The following is a 23986-nucleotide window of genomic DNA, read 5'->3' as shown; positions in this document are numbered from 1 at the left end:
CTACTACCAAATAAATAAAATTATTTACATGTATAATTCAAATAGGCATTATGTACGTTTAAAATGGCGTATTTAGAAAGATCTTCATCACAAATTGAATTCATTGTTAGCGAAGACTCAGATTTTGCTACGAGTAGTTACTAATAAAACAACGCTTATTTAAGTGAAAGCTGAATTGTACGTACTCATTTTTTATTTCTTCGAAAATCTGGTAAAGAAATGATTCAAATGGAATTCTGATAACGCTTATTTTGTGAGCGTTTCAATTTACACTAATATTATAAATTCAATAATAATACAATAACTATATCAGTCTGTGTGTGTGTTACGCTTCCACAGTTACACCACAGAACTGATTTTGATGAAATTTGTTTCGAAGCAAGCTTGAACCACAAGAAAGGTGTAGGCTACTTTTTTTGCCTAACATCTCCCAAATCGAGGGCGAAGCAGCGGATGAACATATTGATGAATATATCTTCGTATATTGTTAAAAACCTTTTTTTATCTTTATAATTTTATTTAAAAAATAAAACAACACGTAAGGAATAGTATTGTGATATGGTGTAAATATACAAATGTAATTATTTGTATTATTTTAGTACATTAAAATGATAAAAAGTTGGTAAATCTTCTGTTAACACGATTAATCTTTAAACCTTATAATTATATGAATTCTAATGGGCACAAAAATGTACGTTTTTTTTATAGAATAGGAAGGTGGACGAGCATATGGGCCACCTGATGGTAAGTGGTCACCAAACGCCCTTAGACATTGGCATTGTAAGAAATGTCAACTATCGCTTATAACCAATGCGCCACCCACCTTTGGAACTAAGATTTTATGTCCCTAGTGCCTGTAATTACACTGACTCACTCACCCTTCAAACCGGAACACAACAATATCGAGTATTGCTGTTTTGCGGTAGAATATCTGATGAGTGGGTGGTACCTACCCAGACGAGCTTGCACAGACCAGTGAGCGTAGCACAAAAATTTATTACTTTCATGTATATTTATTTATAGCAAACGATACTAATGAACAACATGGCAACACGTTTCTTATTTTAAAACTAATTTGACATAATACAGATAAAAAAAAATATAAATTATATAACAATAGTACTTACTGGTAATTAGTCTCTAAGGGTACGTCGCCGATAGCAACGTTATCGAGATCGTTAAAGGTGTTCCGCACCCAATAGTAGGTGATCGACTCTCTGGGTACGGGGTCCAGCGCGAACCGACACTGCATTGTGATATCTTCGCCTTCACGCGCATCGTATTGGTCATTCTCGCTCAACACGTACTGAAGAACTAAAAAAAAAAACAGATTATATTAAATACACATCGTTTTAAGGTTTACTTAGAAATAAAATTGATCACAAAGGAAAATAAAAACGGGTTCGTCTTAATATTTAGTCTATTTAAAAAAAAACCGTATTGTAACTAATTTATACGCATATTTTTTATATTTATTGTTTATATAAAAATCCTCATTTAGTGACAAATGGTTTTTTTTTATACGTATTAATGAACCGCATTGCAAGTCATGATATTTGTTATAAATAAAAATATAGCTTATATAAATATAAATATAACCTGAGGTAATAAAGAAAAAGTTAATTTTAAGTACCTAAATTTAGTAAAATCGTAGCTTTATTATGCGTCCGTTTCATTTGTTGTTGTTATATCATCTTTATAAAGCTAATTCCTAAAATTAGCTTACTAATGAAATGATGTATCTGATCGATCGACCTCATATAAAGAAACGAGTACGAGGCTTGCGTACCGTTAGTGCAAAAAGTACGTACGTAGTTAGGCTTCACCGTTTTACAATTTGATGTCCTATATAATATAATATTATGGTACCAAAATAGCGTTACGTTTATCCATAAATCTTTTCATATACAAGCTATAAAATACTTCCAGCTATTCGCTATCCCGTCTCGAATTTTCTATTTCACTTATTCGACTATTATAACCCAAACAAACACTTTCGGTTTTCCACCCTGTCGTAGGCACAAGGCAATAAATATCTAATTTATTTTAAATTCTAACTCATTACAAATCAAAGATATAACAGAGGACGGAACAAAAAACTTGGTAGTGAAGTTTACTGTCTTCGCTGGTAAGAGGAGAGCTACTTCAATAAGAAAGATTAACAATTCCTTACATGGCCCGTTGAGATCTAAGGTGTTATGTCCCATGAGCCTGTGGTTACCCTTTCAACCGGAACACAACAATACTCAGTATTGCTGTTTGGCGGTAAAATATGTAATGTGAATTTCAATTCAATAAAGAATTACTGCTAACATTATGTCTACAATTCTACACTGTCATGATTTGTAAAGACTAGCTATTAAATATATGCCCTTACTTAACATATATTTTTAATAGTCTTTAAATAAATGCGCAACGTCAATATTAGTAAAAGTCATTATATTATATTATATATATATATATATACATATATTATATGAAATACTAATGACGTCTAATAAGACCTCATTGGTATTTCATATTTCATTTTCATAACAGAGATGAAAACGCATTGTAATATGAAAATGTATGTAAATTAGTATTCTTATATCACACCTAATTCAAATACATAGTATGTACATATAACGAAACAAAGCTTTTTTAATAAACAAATTGATATTATTAATTTAAACGAATTTCAAACGAGAGACGCAACGCGAACGACGCAACGGTTATTAGCGCCAGCGCACCGGTTCATTGACCGCTAGGTCTCGTGCGCAGGCTGCCGTGAAGAAAACTGCCAAGTAGGGGTACCAACTATTTTTAAGAAAAACAACAAACCTGCTGCCTTACAGAGGTGAAACGAACATATTTTATGAATGTTTATTTTGATAATGGCTTTTATTTAATTAAAGTTAAAACTTTGTGTCGTTTAGGCTTTATTTGTGTTTTTGTCTATTACGTATTATAATTCAATTAATAATGATACGGCAAATACACAAAAAGGATTTGTTCATGTATAATATTTATTAATTACACCTTTAAATTATATTCACTGAAAATAAAATTAAAACAAATTTAAAGTACGGTCGTTAGCCCTACTGGGAGGCGATTGTAACTACAAAACTACACCCGCGTATATATATAGTTAAAAATACGATATAATTTCAAAGAAATGCACTGAATAATTATTATTATTTGTCCAACGGGCAATATTCTTGTAAAAATAGATCGAATAGCTTCAATTGCACTTTTTCCTTTTGTATTTAATGAAACGTCTTAAGAATAAAAGTTATATTTTGATGTTTGTGCAAGCAAGTCAATATAGGACACATCATGTCTCATTGCCTTGATTGGCAACGGTTCCAATTTGATTTTTTTTTTACGAAAATAATTTTATATAAATTTATCAAGGTAGTAAATTTACAATTGAAATATTTAGTAAGTAGTTAGCTACATAACTGAAATCCTAATCTTAACGAATGATGAATTTTGACACGTGTGTCCTTAAATCGGCGCCGTCTCATTTGAACAACACATTTAGTTATGGTACTTATTATATATTTAAGATCCTCCTACTTTTTTAAGTCGGCTAAAAAACTTCAAACGCAAATAATATTAAGAATTGGAATTTATAAAATACCGAATATATATTAAACAACAATACTCTATATTGCTATCTTCCCTCTGTTTGCAATAGTGAGTCTTTAGTAAGAATTACAGGCATAAGGGATATGTAAGTATAACATTTTAAATCACGTGGTTTGAGGCGCATTGATGGTGAGTATTGATTGATGGTGTTATATGTGCTCACCTAATATATGAACTTTTATAACATTAATACTGTTGACCGACTTTAAAAAAGAAACTTCGTTTTTTTCGTATAAAACAAATTCGGCTAAATTTTTTTTTTTATACTTTTATTGCGGTCTTATATTTTTTACCGGAGATAAATTATTGATCACAATTTGAACTCTATTCACTTTATTTTTAATAATAAAGCCTTAAACGCACAGAATGTTTAATATCTTGATTTTTTCAATCTTCCCTCTCATACTAATGCGTCTTTGTTCTTGGTTAACACTCGCTCACACGTGTTCTGGGTTGACAATGAAGAAGGCAGCGACCGTTACAAGTGGTACCACGAGCACGTAGCGTGGCGAGAGCGTGGGAGCATGCGGGAACCCTCACAATGTATGGAATTGTAACTTAGTACTCAAAGTATATTGTTAAAAGTACTCTGTCAGTCCCACTTAGCAGGAGCTGAAAAAATTGAATTAAATTTTCCTTTTATTACATTGACCCGTAATTTGCATTGGTCAAACAAAATATTTATTGTTATCACAAAGGCTAGAACTTAGCTGCAAAAAATAAGTGCAGACATTTGAAATCGTTAGTCTACAATAAACAGCTACCCTGCCCTACCCACTCATTCCTTTGTCTCTGTATAAATTAAATTTATAACCGACTTGATATAATTATCATTTATGTGACTTATAAAAAAGTACCTTACGTATAGGATGTATAGTACTTTTTCATAACGACTATAATCAACATACTCCTCTTGTATGTAAAATTTTATTAGAACCCGTCCAGCGCGTTAAAGCGCGTTCGAAATTTTCTTATAATATTATAAATGCCTAATTTATAATATTATAAAAATGCTTTGGTTAAAGAGTAATTATTAGCAATGCGTTATTTGTTTGTGTTTATGTCTTCGGATTTATGCAACTACTAATGGATTGATATGGCACTTTACATTACTTTACATAAAATTTTTAGGGCGGACAAGTAGGCTATATCAAGCATTAAACATGTTGTTTATATAGCTTATATCGTGAAACTTTGTATAAAAGATACTTCCGCAGAGAAGTCAGCGACGGTATATTTCATCTAGTTTTGATAAAAAAATCACAGTAAATATTTTTATGTTTAAAAAATCAAACCAAACCTAAAAAAATGTTAGTATAATTTGTAAATTATCACACAATATCATTAGATATATATTATAAAAGAAAGAATATTGTTTAGCGTTTTCTGAACCTAAAAGTTGCCTTTTAATTTGCAACCACCTTGCAATTTAAACCAATCGTTTTAGAGATAAGGTATTTGAATAAAGACATGACAAAGAAATCGTATGGCTTGCGTGTGGTAACACATATAACAATATGGACACGGTATATAAACAGATTGATAGCTTTGTTTGATGATAATAATTGTCTTATTACTATTTACAAAACATATATTGGGGTAAAACTATAAAGTAATAAAATAACATATGTTTTGATTAACTGATATACAGCATTGCTATACATGTTTTAATATGCAATGAATTTCTGAAAATATGGTCCGTATACGTTTTTTTTTGTCATTATAGTATAGTTTACTGGCGGTTAATTTGTATGTTTTATGCGTATTACATAGCAAACTATATCTATATTTAAAAAAAAATTGGTTCTTGTAGGATAATTTCGATCAGATTTTATTACCTTTTATATGTATTTTCAATATCACCTACTCTTTTGTAGTTGAATATTTAAATATAATTTGTGTTCATTTAAATTGTATTCCAAAAGTTTGTTCTGCTTAATTATTAGTTATTTATCGTAAATAATCTAATTTCAAATGATGTTACCTGCTTTGTTCTAGTTTGTTACCTACTTTGCACTTAGAAGGTTTTAAAATCGTATCGATCATTTAATTTCAGCGAGGCAGTGTTTTATAATGTTGTACATTTCTATATATATAATACTAACTACTACATACCTAAGTGTAAAACATGTAGAAATGTACAACAATATATAAATAATTATTTTAATTCAAGGTAAAATCCCGTTTAACACTAGAAATTATTTTAGCTTTTAACCAGATTTAGTTATTATTAAAATGTCGCTAAAGTTAGGGTAATTAAACCAAGTAAAAAAGAAAAATGTAAATATTCGTTCAAAAGTCTTTCAATTCATAATTAATGAATTTCAGAACCTAATATAATACATTGAATATATTTAAAAAAAAGCAATTTCTACGTGCCAGTAATGAAGATCCTAATTTGTTAACTAGATGTTTTTTAAGTGTGTGGTGAACCTTATCTCCTTGTAACCTAAGCCGATTGATTTTAATAAAAGAGACATGTGGTTGTCGAGAGGATCTTGGTCCCACAAGCTGTTTCGAGTTTCAAGATTACATTTTTACAAACAAACTGGAATATTCAGTATGAATATGAATATAAACTCAAATACCACACATAAGTGTAGTCGATGTAATAAGGATTTTATCCCAACCGGTCTATTCGCACTTTCTGTTCTTAAACATTGGCGAATTTTTAAGCGTTTATATTTCATAAGCTACTGTTCGAATTGCAAGGCATTACAAGCATTTTATCTAGATATAAAACGTTTAAAATGTCTTATTTATTTTCAACGGATAAATTAATTGAGACTGTTAATTTAAACTGTAGTTATCTATATGAAATAGGTACATGCTGACACCATGACATATTTTTTTAGAAATTATGGATATTTACGTTAACTTCAAAAGTGCCCGGATCAACAACTTCGTTGACGTTATAAGGAACTATATTTCAAAAAAATATAAAAAAATACAACTTGTGTGAAACCAGAAAAACAAACAATGGAAACTAACCTGTTCATAATATTACTATCAAGTATTAATAATATTATTAAATAATTTATTTGTTAGATAATTAGATTACATAATAGAAACATAGTTAAAACGTCAGACTTTTGGAAATATCAAAAATTTGCACTTTTAACTTCAGTAATTGTCGGACGCTTATTATACTTTTAGTTTAACAATAACTATAATACCTGGAGTATTATGGAGTATTATGGAGAGCCAGGTATGGACGGTCATAAAATAAAATGCATTCCACGTATTGACATAAAATTTTGTTACCTGCGAAACGAAAAAGAATAGTGAACGAGTAGCTTTATATTAGTAGTACTTAACTTATATGAAACTTCGGTTACTCAATTGTGAGGTTTCCAAAAAGGTAATAGAATATTGTTGAACTCCTCTAACAACGAAAGTTACGAAAGAAATATGTTTCTTAATATTTTAAACATTCAACAACAAATATACTCATACTACTACAATATACTCATCTTATTGGTTAAGATACTGTCGGTATTTTCTTTTTCCTTTCTACATATGTAAAAAATTACACATATTAAACAAATCAGTTAATATTTTAAATATTATAGACTGTTAGGTGTTTATTATTGCTTCAGACAAAACACTGTTTTTTTGCTACGTTTAACATTTGAAAGTACGTCTCGTTTTTCAAAACGAAAAAAATAGTAAAACCACTTTCTGGATTGTGTATGTAACCCGAGAGCTTTGCCACCGCAGTAGAACCAGCAGCAGCGCTGAGATTAAATAGGGATTATGAAGAATAATACCCGTTTATAGCCCAAAATTTTATTTACTAGGCCATAAACGCGATATAAACCAAAATTGCTTTACTTTTATTTAATTTCGCTTGGGTAAATCCATTTCAAAATTAAAAATAAAATAGTTTACGTATAACTACGGTTGTGTCGGATTAGTAACATTGTTTTAATAGAAAAAAATTACATGTCATTTAATTACATTTCTTTGATATATACTCGTAATGCTATATTGTTAATGAGAAAAAACTGGATAATGAATTATATTTTACGAGAAACCGAGGACTGCCTCTGTGGAATTTTTTATAAAAGCCTTTCGTTTTATTTTTATAATAATTAAAAGATTTTGGTGCTAACCACATTCTCTTTTCACGTAATTTAACATCTTCTGTCGTATACTACTCATAATTAAAATATCTTTATTCTTAAATTTTTCGCCGCGGCACCGTTGAGATGGTTTTTTTTATAATAATATAGTTAAAAGAACTATACCGTATAATTTTTAAAATATATGAAACACGAAAAAAAAGTTACCATACTGACGGTTACTTTTGATGGACAAACATAAAAATTAGATAGCTTCACGAGTGGGACGTGTAAGGGTCAGGCGAGTGAAATATTACTAGTATTAGGCGCGCTCTGAATCAAGTTATACTGCAAATATATTATTTAGTACATATATATGGTAAATATATAGGTAGTTTTACATGATATATGTAGTTCAAAGTGTATGTTTATATGGTTATAAGTAATTTCGATGGTTACCTGAATATAATTGCTAACACAATTAAATTAAAACAGATAAAAAAGAACACTTGAAAATAATTTATTTTTATTTTTACCGCTTTGTCCTTATCTGATTAATGTTTTTAAATTATCGCATATTAGCATTTTTTTCTGATTTATTTTGTAGTTTAACGGGCATTGTGCTAGTTATTATACATACGTGTATAAATAAAACATATATTATATATTTTTTAAACAACACTATTTCACACGTAGTTATCATTCGATGTATTTTTTTATTTAAATTAGGTTTACAGACGACGGATGGTAAGTTGTTACCATCCCCAAAGAAGTCAGCTCTATAACAAATATAAATACTTTCTTATGAAACCCCGTCCCCAATACGGCAGCACCTTGAGAACTTAGATGTTATGTCGCATGTGCCTGTAATTACACACCCTGTCAACCGGAAAATCACAATACTAAGTATTATTTGGCGGAAGTATATGTGATGATTGGGTGGTACCTATACGACCTTGCACAAAGCCCTATTTACAAGTAAACTATGCTGTAGCATGTGATTTAGTAAATATTATACCTTAATAAGTTAATTAAAGCGCAACTATAATGAGTACTTGTTAAAGGTTAAGTTAAAAATCAATTATACTAAATTGGGCTGACAAATGCAATTGTGTAAGCAATGTCATAATGTTGAAAGACAAAAATAATTAATGATGTCATCACAGTACTAATGATTTGGACACAACTAAATTTTCTATTAAATGAATATTATACCAATTTTCTCACAAATATATATGACTCTCACAAATAAATTGACGTTTATCTTTTTTTTAATTGCTTAATGTAGCAAGTTAGTACAAGAGATTTAAGTTTTATTGTAGATACATGAATATCCTTACTAATATTATAAATGCAAAAGCGAGATTGTTTCTTAGTTTGATTGTTACGTTTTTACATCTTAACTGCTCAACAAAAAACCGCGGGGTATGTATCGTGAAATAATACTGGTAAATAAATAGTACTGGTGGTAGGGCTTTGTGCAAGCTCGTCTGGGTAGGTACCACCCACTCATCAGATATTCTACCGCAAAACAGCAATACTTAATATTGTTGTGTTCCGGTTTGAAGTGTGAGTGAGCCAGTGTAATTACAGGCACAAGGGACATAAAATCTTAGTTCCCAAGGTTGGTGGCGCATTGGCTATGTAAGCGATGGTTGACATTTCTTACAATGCCAATGTCTAAGGGCGTTTGGTGACCACTTACCATCAGGTGGCCCATATGCTCGTCAGTCTTCCTATTTTATAAAAAAAAAAAAAAATTAAGAGACCATAGTTAAGATTTGTTACGTTTAAAATATAACAAACTTAAAATGTTGAAAGTACATCAATCGTTGATTTTATGTACTAAACGTCAGCGGTCTTGCCGCCATAATCAGGTACGTTTCTTAAATAATCAATTTAAGAAAAAAAAAATGTTCTCTTGAAATAGATAAGTTGTCATGTTAAATATTAATTAAATGAAACTGGATTTTTGTTTTTTACTATGTAAATCTTGTTTAAGATGATTATTATTGAATGTTGTATGGACATTGTATTAAACAAGAATCAGCAAAAAAAACCGAGTCTTAAACTATAGTAGGTAAACTTCCAATATATTATATATAATCTAAAAAAGCTTTATACTGTATGACATATTTGACATTATTGTTCCTATTATCTATTTTGAGGTCAATTCCGAATTATTTTTTACTAGTTTCCGCGTGTGTGAGGGGTGGGGGAGATGTTGTTACACTTTCATGTACCTGTAAATATGTATGCAAAGTTTTATGATGACCGGTTTAGTAGTTAAGAAGTAAAAACGTAATAAACAAACTCACTTTCGCAGTTATAATATTAGTAAGGATTAAGGATTTGTGTATGCGATTTATAATATGTACCATTGTGTAATGTATAATATGTACCATGTCATATCAGTATCATACTTTTTCCAAAACTAAAGAGCAAATGATACTAATAATGAAATCTAATTTCATTCGACGTGAAGCTGCATTTTAAACAATTGATTAAGTTTTTGCAAAATTTTAGCACTTCATTTTTTTCGACTTCTTGGAAAGAACGGTTTTATTAAATAGAACGTTTGTTCGATTTATTGCTCTTCCATCTTTGTGAGCGCACACATAGCACCGGCCATTTTACCTGCCACGCCGGTTTCCCGTCCCCCTTCACCTTAATTCTAATCATCTATCTCTTTCTTACAACCAACATATTTATACTGCTTGATTTTTATCCCGTTCATAACCTACCTCGTCAGCGCGTCTTTGGATTTACTGTCAAGGATAGTGCATGTGCATACAATTATATTTAGACATAAGCATTGTTCAGATGAAACGCGATTCAAATAAACGATAAATTAACAATTTGTTTTATATAAAAAAAAACTTTGTGTACAAATATTTCATACTAATTGTCGGTTCAAGTATTTTACTTAAACAGTCATGAGATAAATCAAACAATTAATTAAGATTAGTGATACATACGACAAATCTATTGATTTTTAAATAATATCATTATAACTACGTTTTATTTTTCATCTTTGAATTAGTATAGTATCGATTTTTGTTTAATTGATGCGAGAATAAAAATATAAATCTAACACTCATTTTGCCCGTTTAAATACCTTATAATATTGTGAATCATTATAACTACATCCGACTTTCAAACTTTCAAAAAACCTTCGTGATTTCTCGTTTCTACGTGACGTGATGAACAAAATATTTTCCGTACAATCAGTTCACATCCACGTCATATATTTGATAATATTTAGGACAGTAATTATGCAATATATTTTTTTTTATAAAAGATTGATCATGAAATATCTATTTTAATGATTACAATATGAAACGTGTGTTCAAATGTCTTCGTTAATTATGGAATGTCTGCATCTTGATTTTTTTTTTAATAGTAAATAATATACAAGCTAAGATAGTGAGTATACATATTAACATCTTTTTAATTTTTAAAGATTACAATATGAAACGTGTGTTCAAATGTGTTCGTTAATTATGGAATGTCTGCATCTTGAATTTTTTTTTAATAGTTAATAATATACAAGCTAAGATAGTGAGTATACATATTAACATCTTTTTAATTTATATACGAGTGGAATACAATAAAGATATGTCCTATTGTGCTCTGAAAACATATAGTAACAATAGGCATAACAACATATATATATATTTAATTTATAATAAATAATATTACAAAAGACCATCTTAACGCTAAGGAAACGATTTCTTCCCAAACCTTTGGATAAAAGACAAAGATTGTTGAGGCAGTTCCGAAGTACAGTACAAATTCACCGATAAAAAATAATGAAAACACATTATATAAAAATAAATAAATAAAATTTACATACAACCAGATACCGATATGAATTCAAATAGCAATATATTTTGTACTGTATCGGATAATAAAAATAAAAATCTAATTTAATATAGTATTAAGTAAACTGCTAACTAATTCAAATCTCTTAAAAATAGTATATACACCCTAAAACCCGGATGTGCGTGACATCGAAGAGCATTGAGAACGCCACATGTGGGCTGAGTTAAAGCCCTCTTCTACACATGTCGAGTTTTCAACATGACACAAAAAATCTCGGAAAGATCGTATGTGCTCAATGATGTTTATATTTATAGTCCGATAAGGAACTACTTTTTTTTAAGGAAAGAAAATTAGTTTTAGTAGTATTAGAAAAACTGGCTGTATACTTGATATTATTAACATTAATTATAAGAAAACGAAATATATTTTGCAATGAAAACATATTACACGTATATATTATAATAACTCCTTCAAGAACGTTACCCTTAATCTTTATCTATCTGCTTACACACTCAAAGCATAACCTAAGTAGCTTAGTTTGTAGGTCCGATATATACATTTCTTATTATACTAATCCATCATTTTCTGGTCTTATTATTTAATGTGACCAACTTTATTTTTTTCTATTTCGTGATGATTACGCTTGCACCCCAAACATTTATATCATAATAAAGTACACTCAATCAACACAATTTGTTCCCAACAACGTATTTGAAACTTATATCGTCCAAGCAATGTTGTAAGTTTACCTTTCAATATGCAATTATTTGTAATATCCTATGTCTTGACCGTGGGTTTAATTCACTTTCATACCGGGCGCATTGAAGCTTATCATCGTAATATTTTATGAACGATTTTCATACCTGTAAGCCATAGGTAGTTAAGTAATATGCACGTCTTTGTAGGTGTTTCAATAGCAACACAAATCCTACTATCCTCTTTAACCACTACGGCATTCATTTAAGCCATAGATTGTGACACTTTCCTAATAACCTCTATATTTTCCATACGGTTTAAGTTACTGCACACGAGGCATTCTTCGTCGCCAGGTATATCGACGGGTGCACCTGTCTCAATAGTTATTATTTATTCATTCATACGGTACTTATTTCATATCTTTCGCTAGTGTAAATAAGTGTAATTAAGTCATTAAAAGTATACTATAAGACAGTCTTAGAATTATAGTAACAATAAGTCAATACTTAGTTTATAATGATTAACTTCAGTATATTATACGACACCATAGATCAAAAATATAGCTGTTTGCAAGAAATAATTTAAGTTATTGTCATTTGTGGCTGCGTTTCGAACATTGTTCAATGCGGTCAGCTGCTTCGATTAAGTTCTGGTCTTCTCCGTATAAGCTCTCTACAACGTATATTTCCAACATAAAGCATAATCATTCACGTTCATAACTCTCAGATCTCTGGTTTTATGTTATTTCGCCACTTATACCTAATTTCAACATCCGCTACAACACTGGTTTCCCTTCAAGAGGTTCAACTTATTCAAATAAAAATTTAAATACGTTGCGTTATTATAGCTGTATTAGTTATTTTTTAGTACAGATGTAAAATGGTTCGTCGTCGCTTTAACTTTTTGAGACAATTTTCGAGGTGGTAACGAAATTTGCAAGTCTTATACCAATTTAAACTATATTACATTTAGCTTAAATTTTTTTTTCTTAAAACCATGTAAACTTTAAATTAATTATTTAAGAAAAGCAGTATTTTAAGGTGGCCCATTTTCTCAATATCATACAAACATCGACGCTACTCTCCGTACGAAACCAAGTTTACCCAGTGCCCGGTGCTAACACATCTTACCTGCTCACGCTCGCTGCCTTTTTTTGTGTTTTTTCGAACATCTGTTAATAACTCCCGAAACTATTTGTCCAAATTTCAAAGTTAAAGCGTATATTATATATTGATCTATTAAACGTATAACAATATACAAAATAATACTGTTTTTACAATAAATGTATATAATACCTTAAAATATAATGTACAGAAGAGATGCAAGATAAATCATTGAACTTATATATTTAAAAGGAACTCAAATCTAATAAGATTTATAATGACTATAATTATAGTTTATATACCTTCTTCACGCGATAAGCCGTTTTGCTAATTTTCCTTTTTTTAAATAATAAAGATTCTGAAATTATAAACCTAAGCACAACCTTATTTGTAAACCAAAACCAAGTTAAACCGGGACGGGTCGCTTGTATTTTTTTTTTTCGAAACTCACGTTCCACATTGGAGATAGCATTACGCCCGCGCCGCACACCTGCATCCCAAACTGGTTTTTATAAAAATGATTTCACTCTCTGATGGCGTTCAGCCATTGGCATCTTTAGAAATAACATTTTGTACTCTCCTCTAAAGTTTTTCTTACGATTATTAATTATTAAAAACTATTTATATATTTGAAGTATTTAGCAAAGAAGAAATATAATATTATATTATCACGATTTCATATAGATGCATGAATACGAACGGCCTTACTAACAATTTATCGGATGAACAGTTACGATATTGATTCCTCTCTTTCTGTCATCAGTCATTTGACATTGGAAAGAAGAAGACAAAGTATCGTGCAACTATTTATAATCGCTATATTTTATTAGTAGTTTGGACTGTGGGTAATAGGTAATTTAAAGATAAAATATTTTGCTAGGAATTATATAATAAATGAAATGGAAGTAAATTTGGAATAATTTTAACTGAATTAGATTTTAAACGTGTTTCTGAAGTAGCAATAAAATTAATTTATAAATTAATATATATAATATTTAGCAATTAAGAAAGTAGCTCGATTTATCAAATACTATTCAAAAGGAAATGTACGATTGAATTGGGTAGCGTTTGCTATCCCGCTGTAACATTCAGTAAAAACAAGCTCAGAAAATATATACATATATGGTTCAAAATTAATAAATTTTAGATTGGTTTAATTTTTTATTTATTAATCCTTTTTTGCACACAATTTACGTTTTACACAATTGCCTATAAATTACCCCTAAAACATATAAAAGAACAAGTAGTACATATGGTATGCAAAGGCGGCCTTATCACTTACAGTGATCTTTTTCAGGCAACCTCTGTAAAAAGAAATATTTATGTTTTTTTTTGTTGGTTTAATCAATTTTCATCGTTTTAGTTTGGACTGAAATAATATTATATATGAAATAAATAATATTAAAATAAAGCTCGTAATGATCCAGGCAGTTGAGACATGTCGCTTGTTTCTTAATTTTTGAAGCTAAAAATAATTACATTTTTGTTTCATGAATACTTATTTTCATATTCATCATATTTTCGTACTCGTTATGACATCGCACGGATTGAATTAAAATTTTATCCAGTGATATTTTTTAAACAGTGACGTATTTAATGATGATATAATTATATCTTCCCAATTTTTAAACATAAAAAGCTGTCGCTGACTTTTCTATAAAAGTTTAAGACTTTACAAAGCGTCCAGACCTATTTTCTACTACGTTGCCATAATGAGATCCAATGATATTATACTTGTTAATACTTATCTCTGAAAAAAACCTTATCATTTCAAAATTCTTCAAAATAGATTATAAAGATTATGTAATAATATAATGGTGTATCACACTGTACTAGCCTATTATCGTAATTTAACGTTGTTAATTTGTGAATATGCCGATGGTGTACAATGTACACCATACAAATAAGGATGCTTATAAATTACCCCTAAAACTAATGTCTCAAAAATACCCGAACTCATATCAAAAATTATATTTTTTAAATAAAAAAATGTTAAAACGTTAAATTAAACGGGGAGTAGGACAATGCCAACTTTTCGACTTCGAAAATTATTTTTGGGGGGTAACGTAACCTATTCTATAAGAAGAAATAAATTCCGGGAGACATTATTTGATTTTTAATCAGTTTAAAGTTTACATTCAAGACCATTAACAGAAAAGGCATATAATAATTATGCATTTTAATTAGAATTCGTTGAAATTTTATTGTAAGTGATTAGAAACAATAGTCATACTATTGTTATTATGATAACTAATAAAAACTGTAATTTCATACTAAAAATTCATTAGTCTGTAAAATTAACTATAGCGTTTTTAGTCATTTGCAGACTTGATACACAATAGGTGCCTGAAATACATTTTTTTTTAAATGTAATAATCATTCGTATCTTATAAACTTCACAGATTGGGGTCGATGTGTTTTTGTAGCATTTGCCAGTGTTCGAAATTCGACCATAGTCGTTATTAGGAAAATATAATGCATGAATTTGTTTCGAACTTTTATTCTACTGTTAATGCTATTTTTTTATTGGTAATTTAATGTTTTTTTTTTTATTTTAAGCTTACCAATAACTAGCAAAAAAAATAAAGAAAATCGATTGACATAGGAGAAAATAAGAGATATTGAACTGTTTGATCTCTGATTTGATTCTCTAATTAAAATGTGTTCATTTAATTTAAAAAAAAAACTTTTGTTCAATTTACAAGTTACATAATACATTATATAACTTATAAATTAAATAATATATATCTAAGTTTAGATTGTACATGTATAATTGCATGTAATATACGTTTTATATGAATATATATTTCTTTTTTCACTAGTTATTTAAAGATTTTTTCAAAACGATATTTTATAAGCCATAAAATAATATGCAGTGAAAATTTGTATATTTTTGGCGTAGAGAATTTCGAGCATACAGTAACAGCCTGTTAGTGTCCCACAGCTGGGCTAAGGCCTCCTCTCCCTTTTGAGGAGAAGGTTGTATTCGAACATACTGTTGTCTTTAAATCTTATGACAACTGTTACTTAATGCCAGCTAATTTTTTCTTTGAAATAATGGTAACAATTTTCGTTTATTTTAAAATGCCCAATAGACTGGTTGATAGTTTATACTTTCAGAACGAATTAAGACTCTAAATCTCTCTTAGGCTAAATAGCGTGTCGTATGTTTATAGTTTTGTAGGTAAGTGTAGTTTATTATTACAAGCTGACGGTTCGAACGCTAAGATAACGCTGTCAAGACTATAAAATATACAACAAAACTTCGTTTGTAAAATTTGTATTACACCCGAAATGTTTGCAAAATGAGTAAAGAGTGTAGAAGAGTAAAACCGGGACGAATAGCTAGTAATTAATAATGTAATCGCGGATTACTCATTTTCAAGCGCAAATACAATTCATGTAATGATTAACGTTAATTTATATATAATATGATGTGGACGGTGTAAAAGTGAATGTCCTTATTCACACGATACACCGCAATGTATGAAATTAAATAGAATAACGGAAATAATCAACACGAAGCAGTTTTTTTTATATAAATGTATTTTTAAGTTGCTTATAAAATGTTATAATATATCGTATTTATTATATGAGAAATAGAATTACTAGCAAAAGGTTTCTGGTTGGTAGTTAAGAATTTTATTGCTTTTTTTATTCATTACAAACATTGCGATGTTAACTTTTAATCCTTTTTGCAGTTTTGTTTTTTAATATCTTTGAAATGTTACTATTATTTTTGTGATTATAACTCGATAGGGAATAAAGTATACAAACAGAAGTTGAATTAGCATTAATTTAAGAACTGGGATTTGGAATTGTTTTGGGAATTTACCGATTGACTGTTCATTGTAATCATATTAATATTATTCAATAAATTTGTTAACAATTGTGTTTTTAACGAATTACTAATATTCCTACTATTAATAACAGTCATCGCATCCATAGTGCAAAAACATTGTAACGTAAATAAATACATTTTTGATTTTGATACCTACTTTCTCCATCAGATAAGCGTAAAACTTGTTTATGGGAGGATAACAGAAGGGGAATGGGTTCGAACGCGCAACGTATTTTTTTACTACTATAAATATTTGCCAAGATGCCCAATAAGTAAAACACGTGGATCTGAACCGAAAGTAACTGTTCAAATAAGAGAAACACTACTGATTTTATTTGTTATTAATTTATGTTTTATCGTTTACAAATTATTTTGTACTCGTTGAAAGAAAACATCACAAGGTCATGGGTGTGATGGATGAAATCCTGCTACTTGTGCCTACCAACGCTCACTGAAGCAATGAGGCGGAATAAACTCCATGCTTTCTCCGTAATAGGAGAGGCCTTTGCCTAGCAGTGGAACATTTACGTGATATTAATTTGAAGTAAAATCTCATTTCTTTCTAAATATGTTTATCTTAGGAGGTATGTAATGAAACAAACTTCAACGATCGCTATTTAAAACAAATAAAATGTTGAAATTTGACAATGTATTATTATATCTACTAAAGAAGTATTAGCCGTTTTTATTAGTAAACAATTTACCTTAATATATATTATTATTACAACAAGACTTGCTTTTATCTTTAGTTTTATGTATGGCTAAAAATATATGCGACATCTATTTTATCAATGGTTTCGCCGTTGTCCCAGTACAGGACGCCAGGATTTTTTTTAGTGTTTTTTATTTAGAGGAACGCGTCCATGGCGCGAAAGAGATAGATAGTGAACGAGTGAAACAAAATGGTGGATACCTATAAAGTGATAGAATGATTGTCGATAAAAAGTTATCAAAGTTTTAAGAAACGTCATTTTAAAAACTTTTTTAAATATTTATACTCGCTGAAAATCTCGTTTATCTCATTAGATGTGTATTGTACACAACATTTACTTATTAAATACGTTTAGTACTATACCTGTCTGTTAATTAATGTTCATATCATACGTAATTTAATTCGGCGTATTATTTTATGTGATTATAATCGTAAATATTATAGTATCGATGGACTTGACCACGCAACACTGGTTTTCTAGAAAATAATATAGAATTACAGGCGAATAACAAATCACTTCAATATTTAGAATATATGTGTTTTATCTTTAATTATGTAATGGTTATTGTGAAAGTATATAAAAATTCCTTAACAGTTTACACGTCAAACAATAATGTACCAAATTAATGGTGCATAGAGTAGTTTAAATAGAAGTTCGTTGTAAAATTTATTTAACAATAAGTTTAAACAAAACCAAAATACGCTGCACAGTTGCTGCAGAATAATATCACAACGAAAGCAGGTAACAACGTTTAACAAAAGTGCCTTTGATACAACACAGTTAAGCTGACGCACACATACAAATCTTAAACACGAACAAGTTTATAAGACCATTTGTTGAAACTTGAAACACGCGGCTGCGACACGACGCGCGAGTTAAGTAAGAAAGTAAGGCAACTTGGTTCGTTTACCTGTACTAATCAGCAGGCAAATAAATGGTGAAAGCAACCGGTTTGGGCCCATGTTGGCGCTGCAGAAACTTTCTAATAAAAAATATTTTCACTGTTTAACAAATCCTTAACGATTGCATCTTATAAATCCTTAGCGATTGCACTTTACCAACCATACTTCACTCACGTAAGGAATGTCTCCTTAATTTAAACTTCACTGTTATGACATTATTAACATTACCACTTTCGTTAAATTATTATGACATTAACTTAGTTATACACGGTTGTATCATATTTAAATACAAAAATTAATAAACATTAGCGCGAGTTCTCGACGCACATCATAAGCGTAACTCTAGAGCGACGGTTAACTCAGGCTAAACACAAACTCATTATGAATGCAGACATGCCATACTAGTGTTGCGATTCGATCCGCTTACAATCGAGTTGCCGAGGATCGAGTTCAACTCGCCACCATAATACTCGATAGAATTACATAGTTCGATTATGATAGTCTTTGTTCTTTTAAACTAAAATTAAATTAAATTTTAAGTCAATTCACTAAAAATATAAATAAATAAATTATGTATATAAGTATAAAAATTTGAGCGTCTTTTGAGTTGCTATTTACATTTTATTTACAACATTATTATTAAAAATATAACCCGAATATTTTTATTTTAAGTATATATATTTTGTGTAGTTTATATTAAAAAAGAATTTATGTTTGAAAATATTATTTTTTTCTCCTATTATATAATTTTCGATAATTATATCAAGTAATTATTGTATTTCAAAATAAATAGTATCGATACTTTAAATTATTAGTTAAAAGCTTTGACGTTCTTGTAAGTTTTTAGTACATCATTAGTCATTATTCTTGAAAACTCTGCCTAAGTCGAGTAATCCTTAAATTAGTGTTTAATTCAAACTCGAGTTATATTAATTTGATTTTTTTACTCGAGAAGTACAATACTCTAAGGTGCATCACTATGCTAACCGCCCGCCGCGCTCCACCCGGCTCAGCGCCACTCTTTTACAACGAACGAAAGAGACAGCAAATAATCGACACATGTTGTCTCATAAGTCTACAACTTCTGCACGGAGGATTGGCGATTGAAAAACGTACTTCTACTTCATTCATTTTTTCGGTTGACCTAAGCTAGTATTATTTTAAACTATGTAGAAAATAAAAATATTATAAATCGAACGAATGTACTTAAAATAAAAAAAAACAAACATATTTTTAATCAAGTAGGCTCATAAAACCACATTTGGATAGTCATGAAACGTAAAGCTATTACCGGTTCGTAATGCATATTCAACCGACTAGAACTGGCAGGCGACAAGAAACTTAGTAATTTTCTACCAATTTATATATTCGGCATGTTAAATAAAATTTAATTTATTATTTAGCCCGTTCGAAGTTCCACGTTTATAGTCTTTTATTAAATAACTAGCCGTTCGTCCCGACTTCGTACGGATAAAATAAGTATTTTATTCCGTGCATTTTTAATCAATGAGCTATTAAACATTCGTAAATCGATTAAATAGCCGCCCATACAGTAAAGTGCACGAGTGCAAGTTGCATAATAATATTTATAAAATATTACTGGTTCGATTTACATAGTGTTAGTGTTAGCAAAATTACCTATACCAACAGGAAGCGTTTAAAATGAATATGTTATATAATTTAATAATGATTTATACTTCTGATATGACTATTAAACTTAACTACAGTTGGCATAATTTTTTTCTTTGTTTATAACAATACATTTAACAAAATAGTTATCGTGGTTATAATGAGTTAGCTATGAAACAAAGGTTATTATGTGCTATTGTTTACGGTTTTCGAGATCTAAAAATCTCCTACAAAAAGAATTTGTTAAACTTTTATAGTGTTCGCGTTCATACATAACAACCTAGACCGACAGTTTTCTCTTCGACTACTATTCGGCTAATATTTAAAAACGGCTAAAAATTACAAATTGAAATAACTGAATTATTATAAGAAGTATTTCAAGGTATCGTTTATTCTTTGTTTCATCAAAATCGGTTAAGTCTGTCAAAAGTTCACGTGTGTGTTTATGTAGCACATAGATGGTGTGTGATGGTGTATTAATAGTATTCGTGTTTTGTTCAAATTTGTGTTGTCGTTCTTTCGTTTGATTGTTATAGGCTTTTTCATTAATTTCATTATTACATTATTAAATTTTAAATACTCTGTGTCATTAAGTTGCAATTAACTCTGCTGTCATTTTGTTTCATTAGTCTGTATTTTTTTGGTTTTTGTAGAAATTATAAATGAGACGTAAGAAGAGTAATAAGAGTAAGTATGTAATACAACAATTATTATTTGAAATTGAAGTGACATTTAAATACATATTTTACAATCAATAATAAAGCATTTACTGATACATCATTTTTGTACGTTTATGCGTAACATCGATATTATGTTTGCAGGCGTGTCGCATAGAAGACAACGCAGAAACAATATTATAATTCATAATGAGCCGAAATGGCCCAATGTTTAGAATATGTCAATCTTAAACAAAGATTCCACGAGAACCAAGTTCGAGTCTGGGCAACTAGAGAATATATATCCGCGTGGATTTAAATTAATAGGATTGTTCATTTGCATTTTCTAAAATCCATTTAAATTTATTTTATAGTTTATTTATTAATGATCTCAGACAAATAATACACACTTACGATTATGTATGTTTGCATGTATAGGAGACCACATCAAGCACATGAAATAATGACTAATCAGAATTTAAAAATAAATGTCACATAGTAGTACAAATTAACATATGAACTGTAAGCAGGTAAACAATGGTTAAAAGGACTATTTAGGACGCATATTATATACTTAGTCTACAGATCCTTGACAAAGCAGCATAGTGTCCAAGATTCGAATTAGATGTAAAAATATAAAAATGCTTGTAAACATTATTACTACGTAAACGAGAAGGGACATTGAGGTTAATTTGTCGTAGCAGGTCACTACAATCAAATGTTTCATTTAGAATTGTATAGTGTACAACATAAGCATGTCAGTTTAATTTTAGGGAATTTAGGGAGGTCATCTTATAGTGCTGAAGCTTAAACCTATTGCAGTAGGTAGAAATACTATAGGTATATTAAAGCGATGTGGCTCCAATTTACGCCATGGTAATATGTATTTATACCTTGAACATTGCCAGTTGTTCTATTTTCTACAGAATATGTAGAAAGAGTATAAAAATATTAAAAAAGTACGTGCATTTTTGTGGTCATTAGAAAACAATTTTTGGTGAATAGCACCTATAGGGGACGGCTTTGCTAAGGGAAACCCGAAGGTGGTAGAACGTTTATGTATCGGAATAAATATTATTAACTTTATACTTAAACCGATGCTAAAATATGATAAAATAAATTCACTGAAGAATCGAAAAAATAAAGAAAATAATAAAAATACAGTCTACGCGTGTTTACACTTGACAAGAACTTTTAGTTTGTGAAGGTATAACAATTGTTTCAGTTAATGTATATCTAGTGTTTTAAAGGCACGAGATAAAATTGTTGTTGTCCAAATAAAATAAAAGTAATTTTGATTATTAAATTATGGTGCTTGTAAGAACGCATTAAAAAGTAAAAGTGAAATGTGTGCGTGTTTCCTTTAAACATTAAGTTGACTAGTTACGAGCGAAAGCACTACTTATCCTCAGCCCGCTTACTTGATAAATAAGAAAAAAACAATCCCCCTTCTTTTACAGCTTACAATTTAGAAATACCATGCCATTCATAATCAAAAACTGAGAAATGAGACTGTGCGTCCATAATGGAGACGTAATTAAATTTAGACTGTCCCTTTTGCTGGTTAGTAATTTTAATAAAAGCATAATATCTATGTTTCATAAGGGGTTGGAATGGTTGCACAATTAAGATGATTGCGTGGGATGGATTATTTCTCCATGGGCATATTCCCGACACGAACCCTCTAGTAGTTTAACAATCTCCCTTGCGATACTCCGTGTCAAATTGGCCAACTGCTTACCCTAAGCCAAATAATACATCAAATGTCATCATTACAGGGGTGCTTATATTTGAATAATTATAAAGTGAAACTTTATATATATTGATTTTAAATATTTGAATATCCTATTTTTGTTTTAAAAGAATATTATATATTAAAATATTTAACAATATCAAATAAACGTACGTAACGCACTCCTTACCTATGAAATGATAAAACGTAAGGTAATGTAATGATAAATAAAAAAATGTAAGGTTATTGTTTATTAAGCTTATGTTGCTATTAAGTATCTACTTGGCTGTAGGGTTTTGTGCAAGCCCGTGTGTAAACCAGTAATAGCCACATCTTAGTTTCTTAGGTTGGTGGCGTATTGTCGACGGAAAGAATGCTTATTATTTCTTAAAGTGCCACTGTCTATTGGCGGTGGTGATTATTGACCATCAGATGGCCGATGATGTGACTAATTAACTACGTTTACTACTGTACGGCAGAGAAGATATCTCTGTATAGCTAAGTCAAAACAAAGCATTGTTTTTAAGCTGGTCTCTTTATCTCGGAAATCAGAAAAAAATACTTACAACGAATACTTGTATTTATATTATTAGGTATTTGACATAGGTATTCTATTTATTATATTCGTTGCAACTCTACGCAAAATCAGTATACATATCGTTATAAAATTACAAATACATATTACGTAACTTACGCATTTTATCGAGACTTATCTTATATAAATATAATAATTTATTTGAAAAAATAATACAACGATAAAAGAAAATCATCAACAGGAAATCAATGAGGCGAAATATATTTCTACCGACTCCCACAGACCGTAAACAATAAAATTCCTCGTACCCTAAAAAACATTATCATAGAAATGCAACATATGAATTGCCTGCGGGATCGTATAAGATGTAATAAAAGCACTTTCACATCACCAGTTTCAATTTCCAACTCCCCTTTGTCCCTAAGGAATATATATTTGCAAGACTCTCATTTTGCCGCAAGGACGAGGGTTCACTCCCCTTTCTTTTCCCCTTCAAGGCAAATTGTTTTTTTAAGTAAACATTTATCTACATACAACAGATTTTTAAGCGGTCGTAATATTCGAAGAAAAGGCTAAATTAAAAAACAATAAAGTTAAATTATATAAAAATGGACGAATTTAAAAAAAGGAAGTGGACAAAAACTAAAAAAGCATGCATCT

At 29.7% G+C, this 23986-nt stretch overlaps 1 protein-coding gene across 2 annotated transcripts in view; it reads right to left on the bottom strand.

Moving 5' to 3' along the window:
- Window positions 1-19132, bottom strand: part of LOC126771052 (hemicentin-2) — a 36691-nt gene extending 17559 nt beyond the window's left edge. Inside the window, exons 1-3 of one of the 2 annotated variants that reach the window (XM_050490732.1) lie at window positions 18935-19132; window positions 18783-18854; window positions 1128-1314 (exon numbers count right to left, since the gene is read on the bottom strand). In XM_050490732.1, coding sequence (XP_050346689.1) covers window positions 1128-1314; window positions 18783-18834 — 239 coding nt within the window. In that variant the 5' untranslated portion in view covers window positions 18835-18854; window positions 18935-19132. Of the gene's footprint in view, window positions 1-1127; window positions 1315-18782 lie in introns of both variants that reach the window. The other variant, XM_050490733.1, reaches the window with a different exon arrangement.
- Window positions 19133-23986: the final 4854 nt, after the last annotated feature.

The sequence above is a fragment of the Nymphalis io genome, chromosome 10, assembly GCF_905147045.1.
Source record: "Nymphalis io chromosome 10, ilAglIoxx1.1, whole genome shotgun sequence".
Taxonomy (NCBI): domain Eukaryota; kingdom Metazoa; phylum Arthropoda; class Insecta; order Lepidoptera; family Nymphalidae; genus Nymphalis; species Nymphalis io.
The sequence above is the reverse complement of the archived record's forward strand: the minus strand, read 5'-3'. Positions and strand labels throughout refer to the sequence as shown.